The 26,063-nt window shown below is 34.1% G+C and overlaps 1 protein-coding gene across 4 annotated transcripts in view; it reads left to right on the top strand.

Annotated features, from left to right (window-relative positions):
* Window positions 1-7,721: 7,721 nt before the first annotated feature.
* The window catches only part of wnt7bb (wingless-type MMTV integration site family, member 7Bb), a 77,848-nt gene continuing 59,506 nt past the window's right edge, over window positions 7,722-26,063 (top strand). For 2 of the 4 annotated variants that reach the window (XM_087311565.1, XM_087311564.1), the window contains exon 1: window positions 7,722-7,953. Coding sequence is in view for 2 of the 4 variants with exons in the window: in XM_087311564.1 (XP_087167690.1) it covers window positions 7,883-7,953 (71 nt within the window). In the remaining 2 variants the exon portion in view is untranslated. Of the gene's footprint in view, window positions 7,954-16,567; window positions 16,831-26,063 lie in introns of those variants that run through there. The other 2 variants (XM_087311566.1, XM_087311563.1) reach the window with 1 other exon arrangement.

Below are 26,063 nucleotides of genomic sequence, written 5' to 3'. Positions count from 1 at the left end.
CTCTATTTAAATGTTTCATTTTCACAGTGATTTCATGACTTTCATTTAAATTAAATGAGATTTGATCAATCTTTTTATGTTTCATTTTCACCAGGACTTCATATTCCCAGGTGCTTTTATATAGACAATTACTTTGATATGACAATTTACTTCTTTTTTTTTTGCTTGCATGTCATTAATTTCCATATTAAGTTGATTAATTCACATATTCACATTTAATTTTTCCCAATCCATGTCGTATCAACAAATTAAGTTAACCTAATTGGTTTTATGAATTTAAGTTGATTGAACATAAAACAATTGCGTTGTCCCAAACTAAAGTCAAGAATTGTGTTGATTCAACTAATTTTAAATAAGTACCTTGAACAAGCAGTAAATTATATATGTTTGAGTGTTGTTCTGGCATATTTCTGAGCTTTTATACAATAATTTGCTATTATTTTGGCTGCATTTTAAATAGATTTTAACAATAACATTTAATTAAATAATAATTTGCAAACTACTGCTCTTGTTTTTTTAAACTGCGATTACTTCTTTGGTTTTAACAGCAATTATTTGCTTATTTTATACAAATTATTTCTGTCTAAATTGTTTACAGTTTAATACAATGCACACATCTATTTCTGTGAATGACCTCTTAAAGGTATTTTCATGCATAGAATTGCCATACATTGTTGTTTATTTTATTTTATAAGTAGCGACCTCAAAAAATTTTTTGCATGACTAAAAAGACAATGAATTGCTTAGATGAGTGCATTACCACTAGTTCCCGAATCCCATTAGAAAACTGCTAGTAATGTGAAGTTGTATTGATGCCAGCTGCTATTAACCAAAGACATGCACTGTTATACCACACACGCACACACACGCAGTCCCACCCAAAACCAGTTTGCACGCACGCACAATAGTATATTTCTTGTGTTTCCACAGCAACGTTTTTCTACTAAGAATGCCCAGCATTAATTCTAAGCTTTAAAGTATTAGCTTCTCTGAATATGCTTATTAAATGTACTCCATATAATCCAGAGAAATCATATGTGTAATCCTGGGCGGTTTTGACCACAAGGGGGAGTGCTGTTTTCTCATTGGTCAGAATCTGAACCTGTGCTGATGACAACGTTGCATGTGTTCAGTCTATAAAGGCTTCAGATGTGCACATATGTACTTTTATACTGGCAGATAGGGTTCATCTGCTTGATTTTTCTCCTAAATCTCTTAAAAGCACATTAAAAATGGACATAAATCAATAGGTTCAAGTTGCCTCCTGAAATATAGAGCTATACAATCTGTCTGTGGAGGACTGAACTCGCATAACTGCATCTTGATGATAAATGTTTTGGGAAAAATTGAGATATCTGACTTTTTAGTCTTGAAACATCTGAGAATATTGTTGAAATCCCCTCATAATACCCTGAATAAACATATAAAGATTCAATTCTCCCTATTTAACCTGCAATTAAGATATTAGATAGTATTTATGTCTAATATGTATTTATGTCTAAATGCATCCTAAAAACCATGAATGTCTGCACTACAAAAAATATTTCATGGAGGTCAATTACATCATAATCTGTTATATTGTTAATAAGGGTGCACCACAGAACATGCTTTTTTAGATCAAAAGAACATCACAATTTATTATCAAAACCCCAAACTAATGCAAATGCATTGATAATATTGTGCTTGCACAAACAAAAACAGGTTTTTCATGCCAAACTGCATCCCAACCTGTTATAAACATGTTTTATGGTGATAAATTACATCACAATCTATTATAAAAACAACACATATAATTAAACTGCATTGATTAATGTTTTAAACGTGTCTTATGGTGACAAACTGCATCCCAATCTGTTAATAAAACCCAGCTGTTACTTCAGATGCATTATATCATATTTGCACCAAAAAACAAAAACTGATTTACGATGATTGCTTTTTAACTTGTTAGATAACCAAAAACTGATTCAAATGCAAAGCTTAAGGTGCTAAATATGCTTAATATAACATGCTTTTATGGAGGTAAAGTACATCATAATCTATTCTAAAAACCAAAAACTGATTCAAATGCAAAGCTTAAGGTGCTAAATATGCTTAATATAACATGCTTTTATGGAGGTAAAGTACATCATAATCTATTCTAAAAACCAAAAACTGATTCAAATGCTTTGGTAAAACAATGTTTGCACCACAAAACATGTTTTTTGGACGTAAAGTACATCACAATCTATTATTAAAACCAAAAACTAATTAAGATGCATCAAACAGGTTTTTGGTGTCGAACTGCATGTTAAAAACATGTTTATGGAGGTAAATCACATCACAATCTATTATAAACCCCCCAAAGTGCATTGATAATATAATATTGGTATCATAAACTTGTTTTATTGTGCTAAATTGCATCCCAGCCTGTTAAAAAAAATCTAAAATTGTTACTTCAAACGAATGGATACAAATAAAAAACAGTTTTATGCTTGTAGATTACTTTCTAATTTGTTAGAATACCAAAATGCAATGATTAGTATAAAGTCTGCATCACAAAACATGCTTTAATGGAGGAAAATTATAAAAAAATCAATTGTAAAAATCAAAAAAAAAAATTCAAATGCATTGGTAACACAATGTTTGCACCACAAAACATGTTTTATCCTGCCAAACTGCACTTCAACCTGTTAAAAACATGCTTTCGTGGGGGTAAATGACATCATAATCTATTGTAAAAACCTAAAACTGAATTAAATGCATTGATAATACAATGTTTGTACCAACAAAACTTTGTACCAAAGTTTTATGGTGCCAAACTGAATCCCAACCTGAAAAAAAAAACATGTTTTTAACATGTTGGAATGCAGTTTGGTACTATAAGACATGTTTTTTAGTACAAACATACGACCAATTAATTTGAATTAGTTTTTGGTTTTTATAATAGCTTATGATGCGATTTTACACTAGAGACATTACATTATCAATGGATTTGAATCCGTTTTCAGTTTTGATAACAGATTATGATGCACTTCACCTGTCTAAAACCAGTTGTTACTTCAAATGTATTGCAATATATAATGTTTGCACCTAAAGACACCGATTTATGGTGGTAGATTGCTTTAGAAAGCCAAAAACAAATTTAAATGCAATGCTTAATATAAAGTCTGCACCACAAAACCTGCTTTTATGGAGGTAAATCAGATCACAATCTTTTATACAAAACTAAAAGCTGTTTCAAATGCATTGATAATGCACTCACAAAAATAATACACTCACTTATTTAAAATGATCCCAGTGCACTGTAAAAAAAAAAAAGATGGGTTTCACACAGTTAATTCATGTTGTCCCAGAACAAATCGATTTAGTTAACTTAAATTTAAGTGGATTGAACATAAAACAATTAAGTTGTCCCAAAAAATCTCAAGAATTGTGTTGTTTCAGCTCATTTTAAACAAGCAGTTTGATCAAGCAGCATAATCTATGTTTTTGTCGATGCATTTGAATTGGTTTCTGGTTTTTATTATAGATTATGATGTACTTTACCTTCATAAAAGCATGTTTTGTGCTGAAGACTACGTTTTTATCTTTGCATTTGAATCTCCCACCAAATCAGAGCAGGCTTTTATTTAACAATTTTTTTTTATCATGTTTTTATTATGTTCTTTTATATTCGCTATTGTGTTTTAACCTGTTTGGTCAATGATTGTTTTTAGTAATGTTTATTTTGTTTTAGCATGTCTGTTGATGCTTACTGTAAGGTGACCTTGGGTGTCTAGAAAGGCGCCATTTACAAATAAAATTAATTATTATTATTATTATTATAATTGTTTGGGGGTGCAAACAACACTTTTAAAAAATGGAGGGTTCGACAAAATTCCTTCTTGTTGTTCCAGCACAAATCAATCAAGTTAACTTAATCCTTTTTACAAATTGAAGTGGATTGAACATAAAACAATTAAATTGTCCCAAAAAAAATCTTAAGAATTGTGTTGTTTCAGCTCATTTTACATAAGTAGTTTGAACAAGCAGCAGAATCATTTTTTTACAATGCATTTGAATTGGTTTTTGGTTTTTTAATAGATTGTGATGTACTTTACCTCCATTAAAGCATGTTTTGTGGTGCAGACTCTATATAAAGCTTTGCATTTGAATCAGTTTTTGGCTTTCTACAGAAAGCAATCTACCACCATAAATCAATTTTTCCATCCCTGTAAAAAAAAATGGAGAGTTGGACAAAACTCCTTCTTGTTGTTCCAGCACAAATCGATGAAGTTAACTTAGTAATTTAACAAATTTAAGTGGATATAACACAAAACAATCAAGTTGTCCCAAATAAACCTTAAGAATAGTGTTGTTTTGACCTGTTAAATAAGTAGTTTGAACGAGCAGCAAAATAATTTTTTGTCAAAGCACTGAAAAACATTTTGTCTGCAGAACTGTTGCAAACAATTTATTTGTGTTGAATTTAAACAAACAAATTACATTTAATAAAATTCAACTTAACTTGTTTGTTTAAATTCAGCCCAAATAAATAGTTTAAAGCCACTTAATGTAAAAAAAAATTGAGTAAATCCAAGGAATCATCTCAATCATTTTTTTCAGTTTCCATTTGAATCAGTTTTTGGTTTTTATAATAGACCATGATGCAATTTATCTCCATTACAGCATGTTTCTGTAGACTTTGTTTTAAACTTTGCATTTGAATCAGTTTTTGGTTTTTATAATAGACCATGATGCAATTTACCTCCATTACAGCATGTTTCTGTAGACTTTGTTTTAAACTTTGCATTTGAATCAGTTTTTGGTTTTTATAATAGACCATGATGTAATTTACCTCCATTACAGCATGTTTCTGCAGACTTTGTTTTAAACTTTGCATCTTTTTCATCAGTTTTTGGCTTTCTAAATCAGAAACCAATCTACCACCATTAATAAAAAAATGGGGGGCAAACAACACTATAAAAAATGGTGAGCTCAACAAACCACCTTAATGTAGTCCCAGCACAAATCAATTAAGTTAACCTAATAATTTCTAGAAATTTAAGTGGATTTTTGTCAATATTTTTGGTTTTATAATAGATTATGATGTACTTTACCTCTACAAAAGCATGCTTTGTGCTGCAGACTTTAGAGTAAGCTTTCCATTTGAATCAGCTTTTGGCTTTCTAAATCTAAAAGCAAATTACTACCATGAATATATATATATATTTGAAAACATCACTGTAAATAAATTGAGGGTTCGACAAAATTCCTTCTTGTTGTTCCAGCACAAATCAATCAAGTTAACTTAATCATTTTACAAATTTAAGTGGATTGAACGTAAAACTATCAAGTTGTGCCCCCAAAAAAGTTAAGAATTTTGTTGTTTCAGCTCATTTTAAATAAGTAATTTTTTTCCTTAATGCATTTCAAATGTTTCTTGGTTTTTATAATAGATTGTGATGTACTTTACCTCCATTAAAGTATGTTTTATGGAGGAGACTTTGCATTTGAACCCATTTTTGGCTTTCTAAACCAGACAGCAGTCTACCCCTTTATATCAGTTTTCCTTGGTGCAAACATTATCAATGCATTTGAATCAGTTTTTAGCTTTGAATAATAGATTATGATCTAATTTACCTCCATTAAAGCATGTTTTGTGGTGCAGACTCTATATAAAGCTTTGCATTTGAATCAGTTTTTGGCTTTCTACAGAAAGCAATCTACCACCATAAATAAATTTTTCCATCCCTGTAAAAAAAAATGGAAAGTTGGACAAAACTCCTTCTTGTTGTTCCAGCACAAATCGATGAAGTTAACTTAGTAATTTAACAAATTTAAGTGGATATAACATAAAACAATCAAGTTGTCCTAAATAAACCTTAAGAATAGTGTTGTTTTGACCTGTTAAATAAGTAGTTTGAACGAGCAGCAAAATAATCTTTTGTCAATGCACTGAAAAACATTTTGTCTGCAGAACTGTTGCAAACAATTTATTTGTGTTGAATTTAAACAAACAAATTACATTTAATAAAATTCAACTTAATTTGTTTGTTTAAATTCAGCCCAAATAAATAGTTTAAAGACACTTAATGTAAAAAAATTGAGTAAATCCAATGAATCATCTGAATCATTTTTTTCAGTTTCCATTTGAATCAGTTTTTGGTTTTTATAATAGACCATGATGCAATTTACCTCCATTACAGCATGTTTCTGCAGACTTTGTTTTAAACTTTACATTTGAATCAGTTTTTGACTTTCTAAATCAGAAACCAATCTACCACCATTAATAAAAAAATTGGGGGGCAAACAACACTATAAAAAATGGAGAGCTCAACAAAACTCCTTAATGTAATCCCAGCACAAATCAATTAAGTTAACCTAATAATTGCTAGAAATTTAAGTGGATTTTTGTCAATATTTTTGGTTTTATAATAGATTATGATGTACTTTACCTCCATTAAAGTATGTTTTGAGGTGGAGACTTTGCATTTGAACCCATTTTTGGCTTTCTAAGCCAGACAGCAGTCTACCTCCTTATATCTGTTTTTTGGTGTAAACATTATCAGTGCATTACCAGCTTTTGGCTTTCTAAATCTGAAAGCAAATTACTACCATAAATATATATTTTTGAAAACATCACTGTAAATAAATTGAGGGTTCGACAAAATTCCTTCTTGTTGTTCCAGCACAAAATTCCTTCTTGTTAACTTAATCAAGTTAACTTAATCATTTTACAAATTTAAGTGGATTGAACGTAAAACTATCAAGTTGTGCCCCAAAAAAAGTTAGGAATTTTATTGTTTCAGCTCATTTTAAATAAGTAAATTTTTTCCTTAATGCATTTCAATTGTTTCTTGGTTTTTATAATAGATTGTGATGTACTTTACCTCCATTAAAGTATGTTTTATGGAGGAGACTTTGCATTTGAACCCATTTTTGGCTTTCTAAACCAGACAGCAGTCTACCCCTTTATATCAGTTTTCCTTGGTGCAAACATTATCAATGCATTTGAATCAGTTTTTAGCTTTGAATAATAGATTATGATCTAATTTTCCTCCATTAAAGCATGTTTTGTGATGCAGACTTTATATTAAGCTTTACATTTTAATCCGTTTTAGGCTTTCTAAATTAGAAAGCAATCTACCACTTTTTTTGGGTGCAACCATCACAACATTTACACCACAAAACATCACTCATTTGTTTTTGTGTCGCTAAACAGCATCCTAATCCTTCAGAAAACCAGCTCTCTCCAAATGCATAGTTTTCTCCCCTTGAGTGTGCAAAAAAAAAAAACACCTCCCTCTCTAGTTCCTCCTTCGTGAAACATCAACCATGAGACATGCATGCATGGAATGATCACTTTGTTGCGTGATTGTGCAATAGACTTACAGCCAATTTCATTATGAAAAGGGAGGGTTGAGCCTCGATGCCTTTCATTTGCGGTCCGTGCATTCGGAGCACGTGTTTCAAGCACTGTAAAAAGGAAAGAAAAAAAAGCTCTCATCTGCGAGCGTAAAGCCGAAGGGGCGTGGATAAAGGCTTGAGTTACCTGCCCTAGACTTTCACCTGCGGAGAAATGGAAAGAATTCAGCACAGCAGCAGCAGTGGCAGTCGACGAGAACATAAAACCGTCGGCATTCCATCACACGCATAAAGAGAGGGAGAGGGAGAAAAGAGGAGGAGGAAGTCGACAGGTTCACCTGAAAACATTGGGACTCGCTCCTCCTTGAAAACCCAGTGTCTGTAAGCCTAGATCTGCTTTTTGGAAGGCAGGACAGGACGGTGAAGCATCCTGACTATGGCTCTCGGGTTTCTGACTGCAGCGGGAATCAGAAAGACGCGTCGGAGAGACAGAAAGAGCGTGTTTACCTGCGCAGGTGGAATGATGTGAGCTGGATTTCTGCATTGATCGGACATCATGGTCAGACCCCTACGCTTGTGGATCTTTAACGTGCTGCTGTGTTTCGGCATTATCTATTCCAGACTCGGGTGAGTGGGTGATGCATGCTATATATTTTATGCATGCATTTTTATATAGAGATTTCAGGGCAAAATGATTAGTGCAATATTTATTTCAAATATTTCTCAGGTGGAGTTTTTTTTTAGAGTATTAACGATAATATTTTTTCTTATGAAGAAAGTTTTAGTTCTTTTATTTCAGCAGTAATAAAATATGCTTTTAATACATATTTTAAGGTCAACATTATTATATGACTTGCCTAATTACCCTAACTTTAACCTCATTAACCTAGTTAAGCCTTTAAATGTCACTTTAAGCTGAAAACTAGAATCTGGAAAAATATCTAAGCAAATATTATGTGCTGTCATCATGGCAAGGAGAAAAGAAATCAGTTATTAGAATATATATATACTATATTATGTTTAAAAATATGCTGAAAAATCACCTCTCCGTAAGGGAAAAATATAAAAGAATTCAAATGCACTAGTTAATAATTCTGTATATGAAAGTTTGTGCATTTTATGTATTATTTTTTTATTTATTGATTGATTTATTTATATTTTAAAAATTATGCTATGTTTAAAGTTTAACAGTGCAAATATTTCATGCAGACTTTTAATTTATTTGAGATGTACACATGCATTTTAAAATTGTAGGTTTTTGGTCAATTAAAACACAGATCTTATATCGATTTACAACTGTTATGTTAACTGTTTTCCACCTATCAGGGAATATCAACAAAACGTCTTGGCAAAGTTTTGAGCAAACATTGTGTTTCAGTAAAGTAAGTAGAATAATAATAATTCAGAATTATGTGGCCTTTGATAATGTTCTTAAAATCTGAGCACAAAAAATGTTATTTCTGCATTAAAATGTTATTAATACGTACAGTGCTCAGCATATACGAGTACACCCCTCACAAATCTCTCATTTATATTCATATTTTCTATAGGATGTGATAAAATATTATATTTGTGCATATACATTAGATTAATTAGGACTAAAGCCAAAACTGGAACTAATCTCACAAAATAACTTACAATAATGGCCTAAAAATTAGTAGCTTAAATTTATATGTTAGGGAAAAATATAAATACAATTTTAAAAAAATAGCAAAAATTTTGAAAAAAAGACAAGATTTAGTTGAAATTTTGCAGTTTGTAAGTTTTTTTTTTGTTGCAATATTTAGCATGTTTTATGTATTATCAAATGTATTATCTTTCTATTCCTAAATATGTTTAGTGAATAAAATTTTATTTTAATTATTTAACAAATCTGTTTTGTTTAAATGCACCAAAATATATAATCTATATTCACTGAGAAATGGATAAAAATATTAACTTTCAAAATGAGGTGTACTCATTAATGCAGAGCACTGTAGTTTGTTGTTCCAGTGTTTTGAAAATGTTACTGCAAACGTTTCCATGTTTGCAAACTTATAAAGTTGTAAGTAGGTTTGTAATCTCCAAAACAGTAAAGTTTAATAATTTGTCTTAATTTTTTCATTGGAATGTGTTCTAGATAATAAATATTACCATATATTGTTATTATGATTTTCATAATACAATATCCTGTATTGTAAAAACTATATTTTTAAACAGCAAACCGTTTATAATGAGCGACATTGATGGCATTTGAAAGGAAAAAGAAATGAACTGTCATGTTTCAGGCACGGTGGCTGAGTAGTTAGCACTATGGTCTCACAGTAAGAAGGTCGCTGGTTCGAGCCTGGCTGGGTCAGTTGGTGTTTCTGTGTGGAGTTTGCATGTTCTCCCCGTGTTGTCATGGGTTCCCTCCGGTTGCTCCGGTTTCCCCCACAGTCCAAACACATGCGCTATAGGGGAATTGATGAACTAAATTTGCTGTAGTGTATGAGTGTGAATGTGAGAGTGTATGTGTGTTTCCTAGTACTGGGTTGCAGCTGGAAGGGCATCCGCTGTGTTAAACGCATGCTGGATAAGATGGCGGTTCTACTAATAATAAGAATAAAGTCCCAACTTATAAATATAAGTCTAAATGAATAATGGGACTAAACTGAAGGAAAATAAATGAATGTCATGTTTTACTGGTGAACCGATTTTACCAAATTGTCAGCAATAATTGTTCAATCATGTAAAATATGAAGTATTTTTCTATTATAGTATGATGAATTATTATTTAATAAATATTAAGTGTAGGTCAGAATGAATCCAGGCTTTCTTCAGGTTTAAATTGAAGACTTTTTAAGATCTTTTTAAGACCATTATGAATTAAATTTTAGACTCAAACAGGCCTAAACATTTTTTTTTTCTAATGGCCAAGTTGGTTGGCACAAAAAACAAAAAAACAATGTAATTTTTTTGTAGAGACATATTTTAATGCGTCAAAACAAGGAAACTCTAGTTGTACACCCTTTTTTATTGACAAGTTTAACATTGTTAAAAGTTTATTTATTATTTAGACACTGACATTAATAATCAAAAATATACATTTATTGACTTTTGGGAATTGATTGAGAGTAATTTATCATGTAAAATTGATATCTTGCTTTGTTATTATCATGAAGAATTGTGTAATTTTAATTTTCTTTCCCTTATTAGTGAATTTAATTAACAGAAATTGCTGTAAAAACAGCTTGTAAATTGGATCTCTTTGCAATATAAATATGTAATATAAAAAAAGCTTTAATGAGATGGATTGTTGATGGATGTTGACCCGATTAGGTAGCTTTACTTGGACAGTGGGAAATTAAGACCTGTTTAAAAAGATTTAAGACCTACAACACAATATTTCAGTGAATTTAGGATTGGTTAAGACTTGTTAAGGCCTAAAATTTTGTTTGTGAAATTGAAGACATTTTAAGACTTTTTAAGACCCCACAGGGACCCTGCAATATGGTGTTTATTTAGACATAAATACGATTCGGCGAATGATAATGATGATGATGGGGACATTATTTCACCAATATTTAATATCTTTTAAACACATACTTTGCTTGTACTTAATATTCTTTCTCTATTTAAATATAGTTACTTTATTCATTCATTCATTTTCTTTTTGGCTTAGTCCCTTTATTAATCCGGGGTCGCCACAGCAGAATGAACCGCCAACTTTTCCAGCAAGTTTTTACGCAGCAGATGCCCTTCCAGCCGCAACTCATCTCTGGGGAAAATAGTTACTTTAGTACACTTCATTTGCGGACACTGAAAGTGTGTTGTTTTAAACTTTTCAGACGTTTGAAAAACTGGAGAACCCAAATATATCTTTATATAAGCCCTAATATGTCTTGTTTGTCGAATAAAATTATTTTTGTTGCATTATCCTCCACTTCTTAGCCTGACTTACTTCCTATTATCTGTATTGCTTTTTGTAATGCATGTTTCGTAGTATGTGGCTCTGTGCATTACACCTGCTCACTGATCCCAGAACTGGATTATTTAGAGCGGCGGATTTTATCTTTTCTCTGTTTTTCTTAGTAAACTAGTTTAAAGGAAGATCCACGCTATGTGGTTCACTCTTTCTCTAGCTTTCACCTCTCTATACCCTCACTCGGTAATAACAGCATGCCGAGTTGTATTTCCACATTCCTTCACCCTTCAGTTTTGCAAGACCTCACCTGAATTCTTTGGGGATTTGCTTGTATTCCAAAAGAGGGTCGCCTGTCATCTAGTCTATTCATGATTTACTTGTTACAGTTAACTCTTTCTCGCTCATCGCTTGTTTTTACGCTCTCCGCATTGCCTTACTCTCAACCATTCAAAAATGAGCTTCCTATATCATATCTCGATCTGCGTTTGCCTTTCTGCATGCACAAACAGATTGAGGATCATATTTTTTTATCCGTCTTTTGAAGTGGAAATCCATTCATGCCGCTGCTATTTACCCAAAACAGGTGATTATTTTCAGCTTACGGTGACTTATAAACTCTAAAACCACCACATGAGTCACTTCGGTCTGATTTTGGGGCTTTTTGCGAGCACGTTTGTCATGAAGTTAAAGAGCTGAGATTAATCAGCCTCACAAGACCTCATATGACTGAAAGCATGCGTTGAGATGTTCAGATAATGTGGGGTCTCGTCAGGTCAAACCTGTTTTGTCACCCCTGAGGCTTGAGATCTGTCACTATACCCCCTTCGCCCTTTCCACCATGATGACATACAGCACATGCAGGTACAAGCACTGCGTTTCACTCAGCGCATTAATAACGCTGGCCTACAGATTTATGGGTTACGTTTTGGAGAGCAGCGTATGTTAACTTGTTTTTATCTTCTAAGAGCTTCCTTAATGGTTCAGTTTAGAAACTGAAAACAAAGGCTCTTAAGGCTGTTTAGTAGGTACCAAGAAGTCTAGTGAAACACTAGATCGAGTGAAACCTGGTATTTATGTTTTGTCAAATCAAAAATTCTAATTGAACGCTTGTTTTTATTTTTTTATTTGCTTGTTTATTTTACAGGGACGATACACTTGACATTGTTATACAAAGATAACCGATGTTGTGTACATAGGGCATATAGCATAAAGCTAATTTGCAGCCCTCGTCCCTGGTTAGGCTTTAAATTATAATAAATAAATAAATAAATAAATAAATAAATAAATAAATAAATAAATAAATAAATAAATAAAATAAAATTAAATTAAATTAAATTAAATTAAATTAAATTAAATAAATAAATAAATAAATAAATAATAATAATAATAATAATAATAAAGAAAACCGGCAAGAATAAAACACAATGCAGCAAACATGTACAATATTTACAGAGCCATAACCATAAGATGCAAGTCCATATGGATAAAGAGAAATGTAAATGGGACCAACCTGAAAGAGTAATGCTTAATGTTCACATTGCTGTAAAGATTTCAACCATTCTTTCAGCTTTACAGAAAAAACTGGGAGTTCTGATTGTAACTTTAAATGAACAGGAATGGCATTCCATAGATGTGAACCTTTTACTGAAAAGGATGACTGACCCACAGCGGTTCTGCATCTGCGGATTCTACAATTCCCACTTACCGCCCCTCTAGTCTTTGCCCCATCACTACTGAATTTATTTATTAACTCATAAACTATTCAATTCAATTCAGCTTTATTTGTATAGCGCTTTTACAATGTAGATTGTGTCAAAGCAGCTTTACATAAATGGTCATAGTAACTAGAACAGTGTGGCTCAGGTTTTAGTGTTTAAGTTCAGTTCAGTTCAGTTTAGCTCAGTTCAGTGTGATTTAATCATTACTGAGAGTTCAAACACTGAAGAGCAAATTCATCGATGCGTAGCTCTACCAATCCTGAACGATGTGAGGCAGTGGCGACAGCGGAGAGGGAAAAAAAACTTCACCTGATGGGAGTGAAGAAAAAAAAACCTTGAGGGAACCAGACTCAGTTGGGCACGACCATTTTAATTTCTCCGCTGGCCAAAAGTCTTGTGCAGAGCTTCATTCGCCGTGGTTAAGGCTGGAAGATGGCCTCACTACTTTAGGAGCAAGACCATGTATACACTTAAACATGTTTTTTTAAAAACGAAAACTTTAAAAAACTATCAAAACTTAACAAATTATATTTTTTAAGAATTTGACAATGGTGCCATCTTATTGGTTTTTGATCCATTACTTTTAAAGTTTGTTTGTAAAGAGATATTACAGGCTTAACAACTGACTGGGTTGCTTGACCCCAGATTATTGCACAATAAGACATACGTGAAAATATCATAGCATGCACAAAAATTTGCGCTGCTTTAAGAGATATCTTATCATACGAAACAGTTTAAATTTGTCTTAATAGCCTTAGACATTTTCTTGATGTGGGCATCAAACTTAAGCTTCGAGTCTATGATGACACCTAGGTATTTAAATTCACTCACTTCCTTAATTTCCTTTTGTTCAATTTGGATTTTAAATGCATTTAGTGCTCTGTTTTTTGAGGAGAAACACATTGAAACTGTTTTGTTGTAATTTAGAGTTAGACAGTTGTCCTTCAGCCAGTGGGAAATACAGACCAGTTGATTAGTTAACATTTCTGCAGCCTTTTAACATTTCTGCAGCTGTAAGCTTCTACTGTTGAACATCGGTGGCAATGACACGGTGGTGTCTCAAGAATCTAATTGGAAATACAAATCTTCTGACATCAGTTTTAGGGGTGGTTATACAGCAATTAATTCAACCCAAGCTCATTCTGAAAACTTAGCCCTATATACAGTTGAAGTCAGAATTATTCGCCCCCCTTTGAATAGTTTTCTTTTTTAAATATTTCCCAAATGATGTTTAACAGAGCAAGGAAATTTTCACAGTATGTCTGACAATATTTTTTCTTCTGGAAAAAAGTCTTATTTGTTTTATTTCAGTTTGAATAAAAGCAGTATTTAATTTTTTAAAAGCCATTTTAATAGGGTTGTCATAATAGTTTTTTCGTTGCACCGCCATGCAGACGCAGACAATTTTGGTATCGGTTTAGTAATGATCATAACCGGTTATTATGTACTGACGTCATTTATCTCCTATGCGCTCTGTCGCGAGGGAGGTGAGCGCCGGTATTTACAACATTTTTATTTTCGCTCGACATTACAACCACTGCTCCCTTTAAGCCCTCGCAATATGTCTATGTTTGTGTATGTGTGTGAATGAGAGACAGTAGCCCCTTTCACACAGTGATACCGGTAAATGTCCGGAAAATTTCCGGAACGACTTTACCGGTATATACAAAAAAGCGCTGTTCACACAGGCGAGGACGTTACGGAAATTTTCCGGAAAAGAGCATTCACACATCCATTCCAAAATACCGGTAAATTCTGCCATCATTCACCACAAATGAGCTTTAAACGGCTGCGCTTGTGTTTGTAAACATTTGACTAAATTACAAACTCTGTGGATGATCAATATTGTGAACAACTTTCGCAGGATCACTTTCGCATGTCGAGATGTTCATAATATGTGCGTGTGCAGGCGCTCACAGGCTGTTTCACAGGCACACGCAAAGCTTGAAGGTAAACAAACAACGGCTTATCATAAGCATCTCATCGATGATTATTTACACAGTTGGCATAAAGAAGAACATATAAACGTGATCTGACTAACTTCTAGCAGCTAAATGTGCCTGGAAAAATATTCAAAGGCTTTTATTCTCATAAACTGCGCGGACGTAAATGCGTCTGACTGTTGTGATTGGCTAAAGCAGACGTCTCACGTCAGCACGTTCTAGACGTGCACGCGCTTATTACGGCAATCTTCCTTCTGCATTCACACAGCGCAGCATTCCGGCAAATTGCCGGTAATGTTACAACTTCTCTTTCCGGAAAATAGCCAGAACGAATTTACCGGTATTTTCAAAAAGGACCTGTTCACACATACAACCTTGTTTACTGTTGCCAAGGAAACTCTATACAGACGTGAAAATATGTGATTTTTTGACTTTTGATTTTGTGGTCTGCATTTTAATCATGCCGTTTTCTGAGGAAACTCATTTCCGGCGCGAAAATACATTGAAAAATAAATTGTATTCTAGCGCGACTGTAAAATCTTAGTTTAAAACACTTCCAAAAGTTTGTGGAAGTATGTACATCTATCATATTATATCTATACTATCTTTGTATATGTAAGCTACAGGGTTTCTTTCCTAAATAAAGATCACACGAGTGATCTTTGACATCATGACAAATGTGCTCGCAAAAGCCCGAAAATCAGACTAAAGTGACTCATGTAGTGTGTTTTAGGTTGAGCAACACCTATTACAAGAACAGCTCCACTGCATGGATAAATATTTTTTTAACTTTTGAATCGGTGGGCTGCATTTTAATAAAGCCGTTTTCTGAGGGAAACTCGTTTTCGGCGCGAAAATCGGTTGAGGCTTGTCCCGCGCGAAAATAAATTGCATTGTAGCGCCCCTCAGACTGTAAAAGTTTAGTTTAAAACACTTCCAAATAATGTATAAGTGTGTACATCTATAATAACATCCTAAGTAATGACAGTATGAATCTTTTGTCAGTATTCTGGCCAGTAGCTAATACTTCTAGTGCTTTAGCTATCATTAGCCCATTTTGCAAAGTGAAATTAATCGAAAATACACTTGCAAAGTATTTTTTGTTATCACTTAACCACTGAAGCTTAAAATGTCTAATTAAACGTCTGATACATTTTTTTTACGTTTGTTTGTGTAGGCAGTATTTCTGTCTGAATAATCTTTGACATCATGACAAAAGGCTTGCCTGAAAAGACTTAAGAAAATAAGACTTAAGTGACTTGTAGTGGGGTTTTAGTACTAGATATATTTGATATGAAGATGATATGATATAGATGTAGAATTTTTATGTGTAATCTGTCTGTATAAAGGCCATTAATTATGTATGCAAGCCATTTCTTGCACATTCCACTGATACATATTTAAATATAAAACACAAATCTGTACTATACAAAAAAAAAACAAGTGTTTCCGTTCTACTATGTTCATGCAGGCCGGCTACAACAACATTTAACTCTTAAATAAACCTGTCATCGCTTTAGGGATTCTCGTTTACCTCTCCTGCGGGCACGGACGCGGTGTCAGTGTGGCCCCTAGTGGCCCCTTTATCCAAAAGTGGGCGGATGGTGGTGTGATGGTGCCGTCCTCTGCCCAATGGCAGCCCGGAGTCTCCGGAGAGGAGAGAGCCACTTCTGTTTCCATCCCCAAATCCCCCCAAAAAAACATCAGCCCGCACCGACGGAACGAAGCGCGCGATGACACAGCGCGTCTGGGAGTTTTTACGCGCAGCCTAGAAAAAGCTCCGTTCCCGCGCACCACGGACGCGCAACTGGAACTAAACGCGTTTCTTTCTCTCAGTCCGTCAGAAAAGGCGTCGGATCGCTCCATATGTCACCATGATCCTCTTCTCGTCGCGCAGTGTGCTGCTGTCTGTCTATTATCCGCAGATCTTCCTCATCCTCACCAGCGGGAGCTACCTGTAAGTGTTTCAATCTGTTTTAATACCATCTAAAGTTTGGACAAAGTTGACTAGACGTTTAATTTTCACGATGGATCTATCAGCTTTTAATTAAACGTTTAGACGCGAGCTTATGAATGGATTTTCTGTACAAAAGTGGCATTTAAAAGCGTGTTTTGACATCGATAGTCGGGCAGGTGATGGAAAGCCATCCAACAAGTGTTTAGCATGCATGGGAATTCCTTCAGTGGTGTTTAAAACATCGCACATCAGTCAGAGAGTCATCCAAGAATGGGATTTCTATCATAACTCAATGGAAAATTACAAAAAAAAAATTGACTTGTTTTATTGGGAATTCTAGACACTGAGATTTTTGTTGTGAATTATTATAAATCTTAAGCGATTTGTGCATTTTACAAGTTTATGTTTGAAACTAACTTCAAATACATTGATATTATGATCTTTTAGGATTGCTTAAAAATTGGGACAGAAATGGCTAAAATGGATTTTTCAGGATTTTTTGATGGAATGTCTAAAACTGAAATCTAGAAATTAAATAGTTTTGATTTTCTTGATATATATATATATATATATATATATATATATATATATATATATATATATATATATAGGTCACTATATCATTGCCTACCTTCATCATAGATGTCAAACTGTAGAGTTTTCATAACTTTTAAAAATGCTAGTTACAATAAAGAAGTTGTCCAAACGCTTGAAAGATCGGATGTATTATTCAAACATTAACGTTTAGCATTGATCCAGGGAGGTTTCTGCATCTGGAGGCTTTTTCTGAATGAACTCCTGACGCACTGAGTAAATATGGTAGTTAATATTTGATGCAGGCAAGCTTAATGAATGATGCCATGATGGTATTAATGAAACACTTTCTGTTGGGGCACCAAATGCAAGATTCAGTTCCGTTTGTGTGTTGCTTGATTATTTAATCTCATTGGTCTCATTAAAAGGATGTAGATAAGAAATGCTGCTCACACAACATTTGGTGAAATATACACAAACGAAATGTTGTTGTTTTATTTTAAATTTAAATGGCTTTTTTTTTGTTTTGTTTATGCATATTTGACCCAATGTTAAGTTACAAAACCCAGCATGTTTTGTGCATTGATAACAATTAGTTTAGTCAGGTGACCTGGATATATGTCATGTGGTTACATCCATGTTTATTTAAATCTAGCATATTTTAATATGAATGAATCGTTTTTGGATCAGAATATATAAAAATACACTCCTAATGTAGCAAAGTGAAGATTGCAATGGGTTACGATGTAGGAGAGGGTGTTAAAGTGTGAATGTAAGTGTTCAGTGTTGAAGCTGAATGGAGGAGAATTTCATTTGGCCACTGAGTGGCAGAGAAGTTCAGTAAGATTCATATATAAAGTGTATCTGCGTTCACTTATGAGTTACTCTGCTTTTATAGACAGACAGTTCCTCATTTCACCTGCTCTATACACCAGTGTTACATGATTTGAATTAAAATCCAATAATACAACTGAAACAGGAAGAAAAGTTATGTCAGTATTAATAATTTCTATGTAGACACAAGTTTTAAAGAGGAAGTCCATTCAAAAATGAAAATTCTCTCATCATTAACTCATCCTCCCCTTGTTCCAAACCTGTTTGACTTTCTTTCTTTTGGTATGGATGTCAAACATTCTTCAGAACATCTTGTTTTTGTTTAACAGAAGAAATAAAGTCATAAAGGATTGGAACCACTTGAGGGAAAAGTGCATTTCATTTTAATTCGTGACTTCAAACAAGCAACTTCAACACTGGCATCAGTCATAACTGATTTACTGTGCACTGATTTCTATAGCAGTAGTAGAAGCTGACAAATTATCCATTGATATAATTAGGGATTTTCAGCAGAATGTGCAATAATGGACAAAATGATCAGAAACATCATGAAACGGCAAAAACATGCATGCATCTAGTCAACAAACTGGATTAAATCGGTGACAACTTGCCCTGGCTTTGCTTTGCTTTATGTTCAAAATATAAATTTACAAAAATGCAAACGGTTAATTAGGCATCTATGCATTTGAAAAAGCCCTGCAAAGGTAAACCACTTCATTTTAAGGTACAATTCTCGCTAGTAACATGACTTTTAGCTCAATAAACTACTAACATACTGATTAATATACAGTTGAAGTCAGAATTATTAGCCCCCCTGTTAATTTTTTCCCCCAATTTCTGTCTAACGGAGAGCAGATTTCATTAGCACATTTTTAATCATAATAGTTTTAATAACTCATCTCTAATAACTGATTTATTTTATCTTTGTCATGATGACAGTAAATAATATTAGACTAGATATTTTCAAGACACTTCTATACAGCTTAAACTAGCTTAACTAGGTTAATTAGGGTAACTAGGCAGGTTAGGGGAATTAGGCAAGTTATTGTATAATGATGGTTTGTTTTGTAGACTATTGAAAAAAATAGCTTAAAGGGGCTAATATTATTGACCTTAAAATGGTTTTAAAAAATTAAAAACAGCTTTTATTCTTGCCGAAATAAAACAAATAAGACTTTCTCCGGAAGAAAAGAATATTATCAGACATACTGTGAACATTTCCTTACTCTGTTTAACAGCATTTGGGAGATATTTAAAAAAAGAAAATACAATTTAAAGTGGGGCGAATAATTCTGACTTCAACTGTATATTACGATTGTAGGTATTGGGTTTAGGCATGTAGAATATGATCATACTTCCTCAGTGCTAATAACCAGCCCATATCATATCAATAGGCAGGTATAGTGGGAATTAGTAATTCAAGTCTTCCCTATTGACCTTACCCTAAAATGTGGAAGTGCGCCTGTTTTCTCGATTGTTTTAGAACGAATAAACGGCAGAAAACGGTCAAACTACTTGCTCTACAAACAAATATTTGCATGACTATACAGACCAAGTAGAATAATATAATAAGGAAATATCAGTTTGCAACATCAAACCGCGAAACGAGCAGTTTTTAACGTCTAAAAATGAATGGAAGTGAATGAGACCGGAAGCCTCTAGCCAAACGAATACCGAAGAATAAGGTGACTACAATACGTACAGTTGTAGTTAGCTACAGGATTTAGGGATGTAGACTAAAATCATACTTCACAAATGCTAATAACCAGCCCATATCTTATTAATAGGCAGATACCAAGACATTAATGAAAGTCTTTCCTAATCATTATGTACACAAATGCCAGAATATACTCAATAAAGACCATGTTGTTAATAATTACTGGAACATTTGGTTTATTTTTGCCTCTTACTGAAGTAAAACACATTTGACTGTCAGTCGAAACGCTGTGAAATAAATTTCCTAATCATTTCTTCCAAAAAACCTTGTTGTGTCTCTCGGTTAAATGACCTCCAGACCGAGGTTTTCAAGGTCTGAGTTTAGCAGCTGGAGACCCCGAACTCAATCTTTAAAATAGATGTGGCTTCTTGTTGCTGTTTAAGTGGGTACGCCTATGTATAGCATTGGAGCGACACCATTGTTTGCTTTTACGTTTTAAACCATCTCTATTCGGCACATTGCACATTTGATACATTTTGTGGAATTAATGGCTTTTAAAGAGAGGTTTGAAGAGGAAGTGCGTGGTCTGTGCTTTTTTCCTCGCTAATATTTATGGGAATGCTTGAGTTTTTTTAGGAAGTCAGAGGGTACAAATGCATCTCACAGGCAGGGTGAATCTACAGTACTTCATCTTAATGCTGTTTTAACACACTCTAGTCTAATTTAAACAAGCTTTATGAGGAAATTTTGGTTTGATAAAAATAAACGTTGATATTTTGTATAGTGGTTGATTTCCAGTGTAAAGTTTTACATTTGATCCCTTTATATCTGTCTATACATTCCTTAATAAGCATAAATAAGTTATTAAATCTTATTATCTGTAAAAACATGTTTTAAATATGTTTGCTTCTCATGTAAATATACCTTGATTTATTTATTTATTTTCCTTCGGCTTAGCCCCTTTATCAGGGGTTGCCACAGTGGAATGAACCGCCAACTATTCATTCCACTGTGGCAGCCCAGCAGAATGCCCAGGATGCCCTTCCAGCTGCAACCCAGTACTGGGAAACAACCAATTGAGTTCATCAATTCCCCTGTAGCGCACTGACACAGCCGGGACTCGAACCAGCCACCTTCCTGCTGTGAGGCGACAGTGCTAACCACTAAGCCACCATGTCACCCTACCTTGATTCAATAACTGTTAAAAACAATATGGCAAAAAGTCATAACTGTTGCTTTTATGTTACTTCAACATTTTTATTGCGTATGTGGTTGCTAAGGTGTTGCTATGGTATTTTAAATGTTTTGTTGCTGATTATGTGGTTGTCAAGGTGTTGCTAAGGTATTTGGCATGTGTTGTTGTTAGTTATGGGGTTGCCAGGCTATGGATATAATATTTTAAATGTTTTGTTGCTGATTATGTGGTTGTCAATGTGTTGCTATGGTATTTGGCATGTTTTGTTGCTCATTATGTGATTGGTGTTGCTACGGTATTTTAAGTGTTTTGTAGCTCATAATGTGGTTGCTAAGGTGTTAATATTTTAAATGTTTTGTAGCTCATTGTGTGGTTGCCAGGGTGTTGAGTTGCTATTTTGAATGTTTTGTTGCTCATTATGGGGTTGCTAAGGTGTAGATTTGATATTTTGAATGTTTTGTTGCTAACCATGTAGTTGTCAAGGTGTTGATTTGTTTTTTTTATGTTTTGTTGCTCACTATGTGGTGCTAGGGTGTTGCATGTTTTGTTGCTGATTATGGGGTTGCTAGGGTATTTAGCATGTTTTGTTGCTGATTATGGGGTTGCTAGGGTGCTGATATGGTATTTAGCATGTTTTGTTGCTGATTATGGGGTTGCTAGGGTATTTAGCATGTTTTGTTGCTGATTATGGGGTTGCTAGGGTGCTGATATAGTATTTAGCATGTTTTGTTGCTGATTATGGGGTTGCTAGGGTATTTAGCATGTTTTGTTGCTGATTATGGGGTTGCTAGGGTGCTGATATGGTATTTAGCATGTTTTGTTGCTGATTATGGGGTTGCTAGGGTGTTGATATGGTATTTGGCATGTTTTGTTGCTAATTATGGGGTTGCTAGGGTATTTAGCATATTTTGTTGCTGATTATGGGGTTCCTAGGGTGCTGATATGGTATTTAGCATGTTTTGTTGCTGATTATGGGGTTGCTAGGGTATTTAGCATATTTTGTTGCTGATTATGGGGTTCCTAGGGTGTTGATATGGTATTTGGCATGTTTTGTTGCTAATTATGGGGTTGCTAGGGTGTTGATATGGTATTTGGCATGTTTTGTTGCTAATTATGGGGTTGCTAGGGTATTTAGCATATTTTGTTGCTGATTATGGGGTTCCTAGGGTGTTGATATGGTATTTGGCATGTTTTGTTGCTAATTATGGGGTTGCTAGGGTGTTGATATGGTATTTGGCATGTTTTGTTGCTAATTATGGGGTTGCTAGGGTATTTAGCATATTTTGTTGCTGATTATGGGGTTCCTAGGGTGCTGATATAGTATTTAGCATGTTTTGTTGCTGATTATGGGGTTGCTAGGGTGCTGATATGGTATTTAGCATGTTTTGTTGCTGATTATGGGGTTGCTAGGGTGTTGATATGGTATTTGGCATGTTTTGTTGCTGATTATGGGGTTGCTAGGGTATTTAGCATGTTTTGTTGCTGATTATGGGGTTGCTAGGGTGCTGATATGGTATTTAGCATGTTTTGTTGCTGATTATGGGGTTGCTAGGGTATTTAGCATGTTTTGTTGCTGATTATGGGGTTGCTAGGGTGCTGATATAGTATTTAGCATGTTTTGTTGCTGATTATGGGGTTGCTAGGGTGCTGATATGGTATTTAGCATGTTTTGTTGCTGATTATGGGGTTGCTAGGGTATTTAGCATATTTTGTTGCTGATTATGGGGTTCCTAGGGTGTTGATATGGTATTTGGCATGTTTTGTTGCTAATTATGGGGTTGCTAGGGTGTTGATATGGTATTTGGCATGTTTTGTTGCTAATTATGGGGTTGCTAGGGTATTTAGCATATTTTGTTGCTGATTATGGGGTTCCTAGGGTGTTGATATGGTATTTGGCATGTTTTGTTGCTAATTATGGGGTTGCTAGGGTGTTGATATGGTATTTGGCATGTTTTGTTGCTAATTATGGGGTTGCTAGGGTATTTAGCATATTTTGTTGCTGATTATGGGGTTCCTAGGGTGCTGATATGGTATTTAGCATGTTTTGTTGCTGATTATGGGGTTGCTAGGGTATTTAGCATGTTTTGTTGCTGATTATGGGGTTGCTAGGGTGCTGATATGGTATTTAGCATGTTTTGTTGCTGATTATGGGGTTGCTAGGGTGTTGATATGGTATTTGGCATGTTTTGTTGCTAATTATGGGGTTGCTAGGGTATTTAGCATGTTTTGTTGCTGATTATGGGGTTGCTAGGGTGTTGATATGGTATTTGGCATGTTTTGTTGCTGATTATGGGGTTGCTAGGGCATTTAGCATATTTTGTTGCTGATTATGGGGTTCCTAGGGTGCTGATATGGTATTTAGCATGTTTTGTTGCTGATTATGGGGTTGCTAGGGTGTTGATATGGTATTTGGCATGTTTTGTTGCTAATTATGGGGTTGCTAGGGTGTTGATATGGTATTTGGCATGTTTTGTTGCTAATTATGGGGTTGCTAGGGTATTTAGCATATTTTGTTGCTGATTATGGGGTTCCTAGGGTGTTGATATGGTATTTGGCATGTTTTGTTGCTAATTATGGGGTTGCCAGGGTGTACTATAATATACTATAATATATACTATAATATCTGTCATGTGTCGTTGCTCATTATGGCATGTTAGGGTGTTGCTGTGGTATTTTAAATGTTTGGTTGCTGATTAAGTGGTTGTCAAGGTGTTTCTATGGTATTTTGCATGATTTGTTGCTCATTATGGGGTTGCCAGAGTGTGGATTTGGTATTTTAAATGTTTTGTAGCTCATAATGTCGTTGCCAGGTTTTTACTACAATTGGGAACATTTAATTGTTATTGTTAAAGTTTCTTCAGATTTTTTGAAAAAACAAAAAACAAATTATAAATGAGTTTTCGTTTAACATAAGAATTAAACTCTGCAGTACACTGTACAAAAACTTTACTGTTTTAAATTGTTTAGTTTTATAAAATAAAAATATTCCAGTCATCTCAACTTACATTAGTCAAACTGACTATAAATATTAAGTAAAAAAAAATCGGTGAAACCTGATTAACTTAAAATAAGTTTTATTAACATAAAATACATTTGTTGTTATATTTTTTAACAGTAAATTCTAAATTTTTTTTTAGTTTTTTAAAGTTGAACAAGTCTCACTGGCTGATCTTTCAAAATTCCTATTTATATATTCATTTTTAAGAAATGACTTCAAATCTGTTGAAAATATGTTTACTTCTTAAGTAAATAACCTTGATTTATTAACTGTAAAAAAAAAAAACATAAAAAATATTTAACTAAACCTTAAATACATAAACACAAAGTCGAAACTAAATTAATGTCTTTTTTTTGTAATTTAGTAGCTTAAAAATTTTTTTTTTAGCTTTTTTAATAACAGTGTAAAAATATGACAAAAGATCAAAACAACATGTTTTTATGTTACTTTAACTCATTTTAATCCATTAATTAGATTTCAACTAAATATTTTGTTATACAAAATTTTACTTCATTTTTATTGTCAGTGGGACTGATGTTGAGTTGAGATGACTAGAAATGTTCATTTGATTCAACTAAAGAATTTTAGATTTGTTTTACAGTAAATGTTGAATATATACATATAGAATAGGCAGATAATATACATACATACAATTAATATATTCATTCATCCATTCATTTTCTTTTCGGCTTAGTCCCCTTCTTATTCTGGGTTCGCCACAGCGGAATGAACTGCCAACTCATCCAGCACATGCTTTTACGCAGCCGCAACCAATCCCTGGTAAACATCCACAAACACTCATTCACACTCATACACTCATACTACCCAATTTACCTGTACCGCATGTCTTTGGACTGTGGGGGAAACCGGAGCACCCAAAGGAAACCCATGCTGAACGCAGGGAGAACATGCAAACTCCACACAGAAATGCCAACTGACCTAGCTGAGGCTCAAACCAGCGACCTTTTGCTGTAAGGCTACAGCACTACCTACTGCGCCACTGCTTTGCCTACAATTATAGCTTATACATTTGTACTCAGGGTGACACAGTGGTTCCTCACAGCAAGAAGATCGCTGGTTTGAGTCTTGGCTGGCTCAGTTGGCGTTTCTGTGTGGAGTTTGCATGTTCTCCCCATGTTGGCGTGGGTTTCTTCTGGGTGCTCCGGTTTCCCCCACAGTCCAAACACATGCACTGTAGGAGAATTGATTAACTAAAGTTGCACGTACTGTATGAGTGTATATGGATGTTTCCCAGCACTGGGTTGCAGCTGGATGACATTTGCTGTGCAAAACGTAAAGGGACTAAGCCCTTATTGTACTTAAACAACCCAAAAACTCTGTAATAAATAACTTTTCTGTAACATTTTCCAAAATTCAGACACACAGTGTTGTCAGATAAAATATATTCCAGCGTATTTCCAAAACAACACTTGTAGCCTGACATCCTAAAACCACCCACCATCATAGCAGCATTACTATTTAATCCCAGATAAAATAAAATGACTTTTTAGTGAAAAATATCAGTCCCATTAGTATGAAAAATGCTTTGCCTTATACGAAACACACATAACCTTAATAAATTGGAGTTTTAGACACATAAATAAGCCCATAAAAGTCACTTTTCCTCTCTTTTGTGAATGCGTGGAGATGTACAGTCTGAGGTTTGAGAGTTTTCTGCTGCCAGTTCATCCATGTTGGTAGTTTAGAGTTTGTTTTAGCAGGATTTGTTTGAAGTAGAATGGACTGGGTGATAGCTGGAGCCAAGCGCACAGGGAACATTTATTTTCTTGTGTTTAAAAGTAGAGTGCATTCACTCATCCCGCGGATTATTTATTCGCTCATTTACCAGGAAATCCTACTCATGTTTGAAATCTTCCTCGCGAGACAGAACTGATTTATTTTGTCATATTTTATATGGACCACAATTAAACTTACATTCGGGGCTATTTAAGTGTAGGGTCGCTCGGCTATTTTCAGATGGGAAAATACTGTGTGGTGGTACTTGATGGAGGATA

This window comes from Danio rerio, chromosome 25 (assembly GCF_052040795.2).
Source record: "Danio rerio strain M-AB ecotype USA chromosome 25, GRCz13ab, whole genome shotgun sequence".
Classification (NCBI taxonomy): Eukaryota; Metazoa; Chordata; class Actinopteri; order Cypriniformes; family Danionidae; genus Danio; species Danio rerio.
Note: the sequence above shows the minus strand (reverse complement) of the source record. Positions and strands in the feature narration are given on the sequence as shown.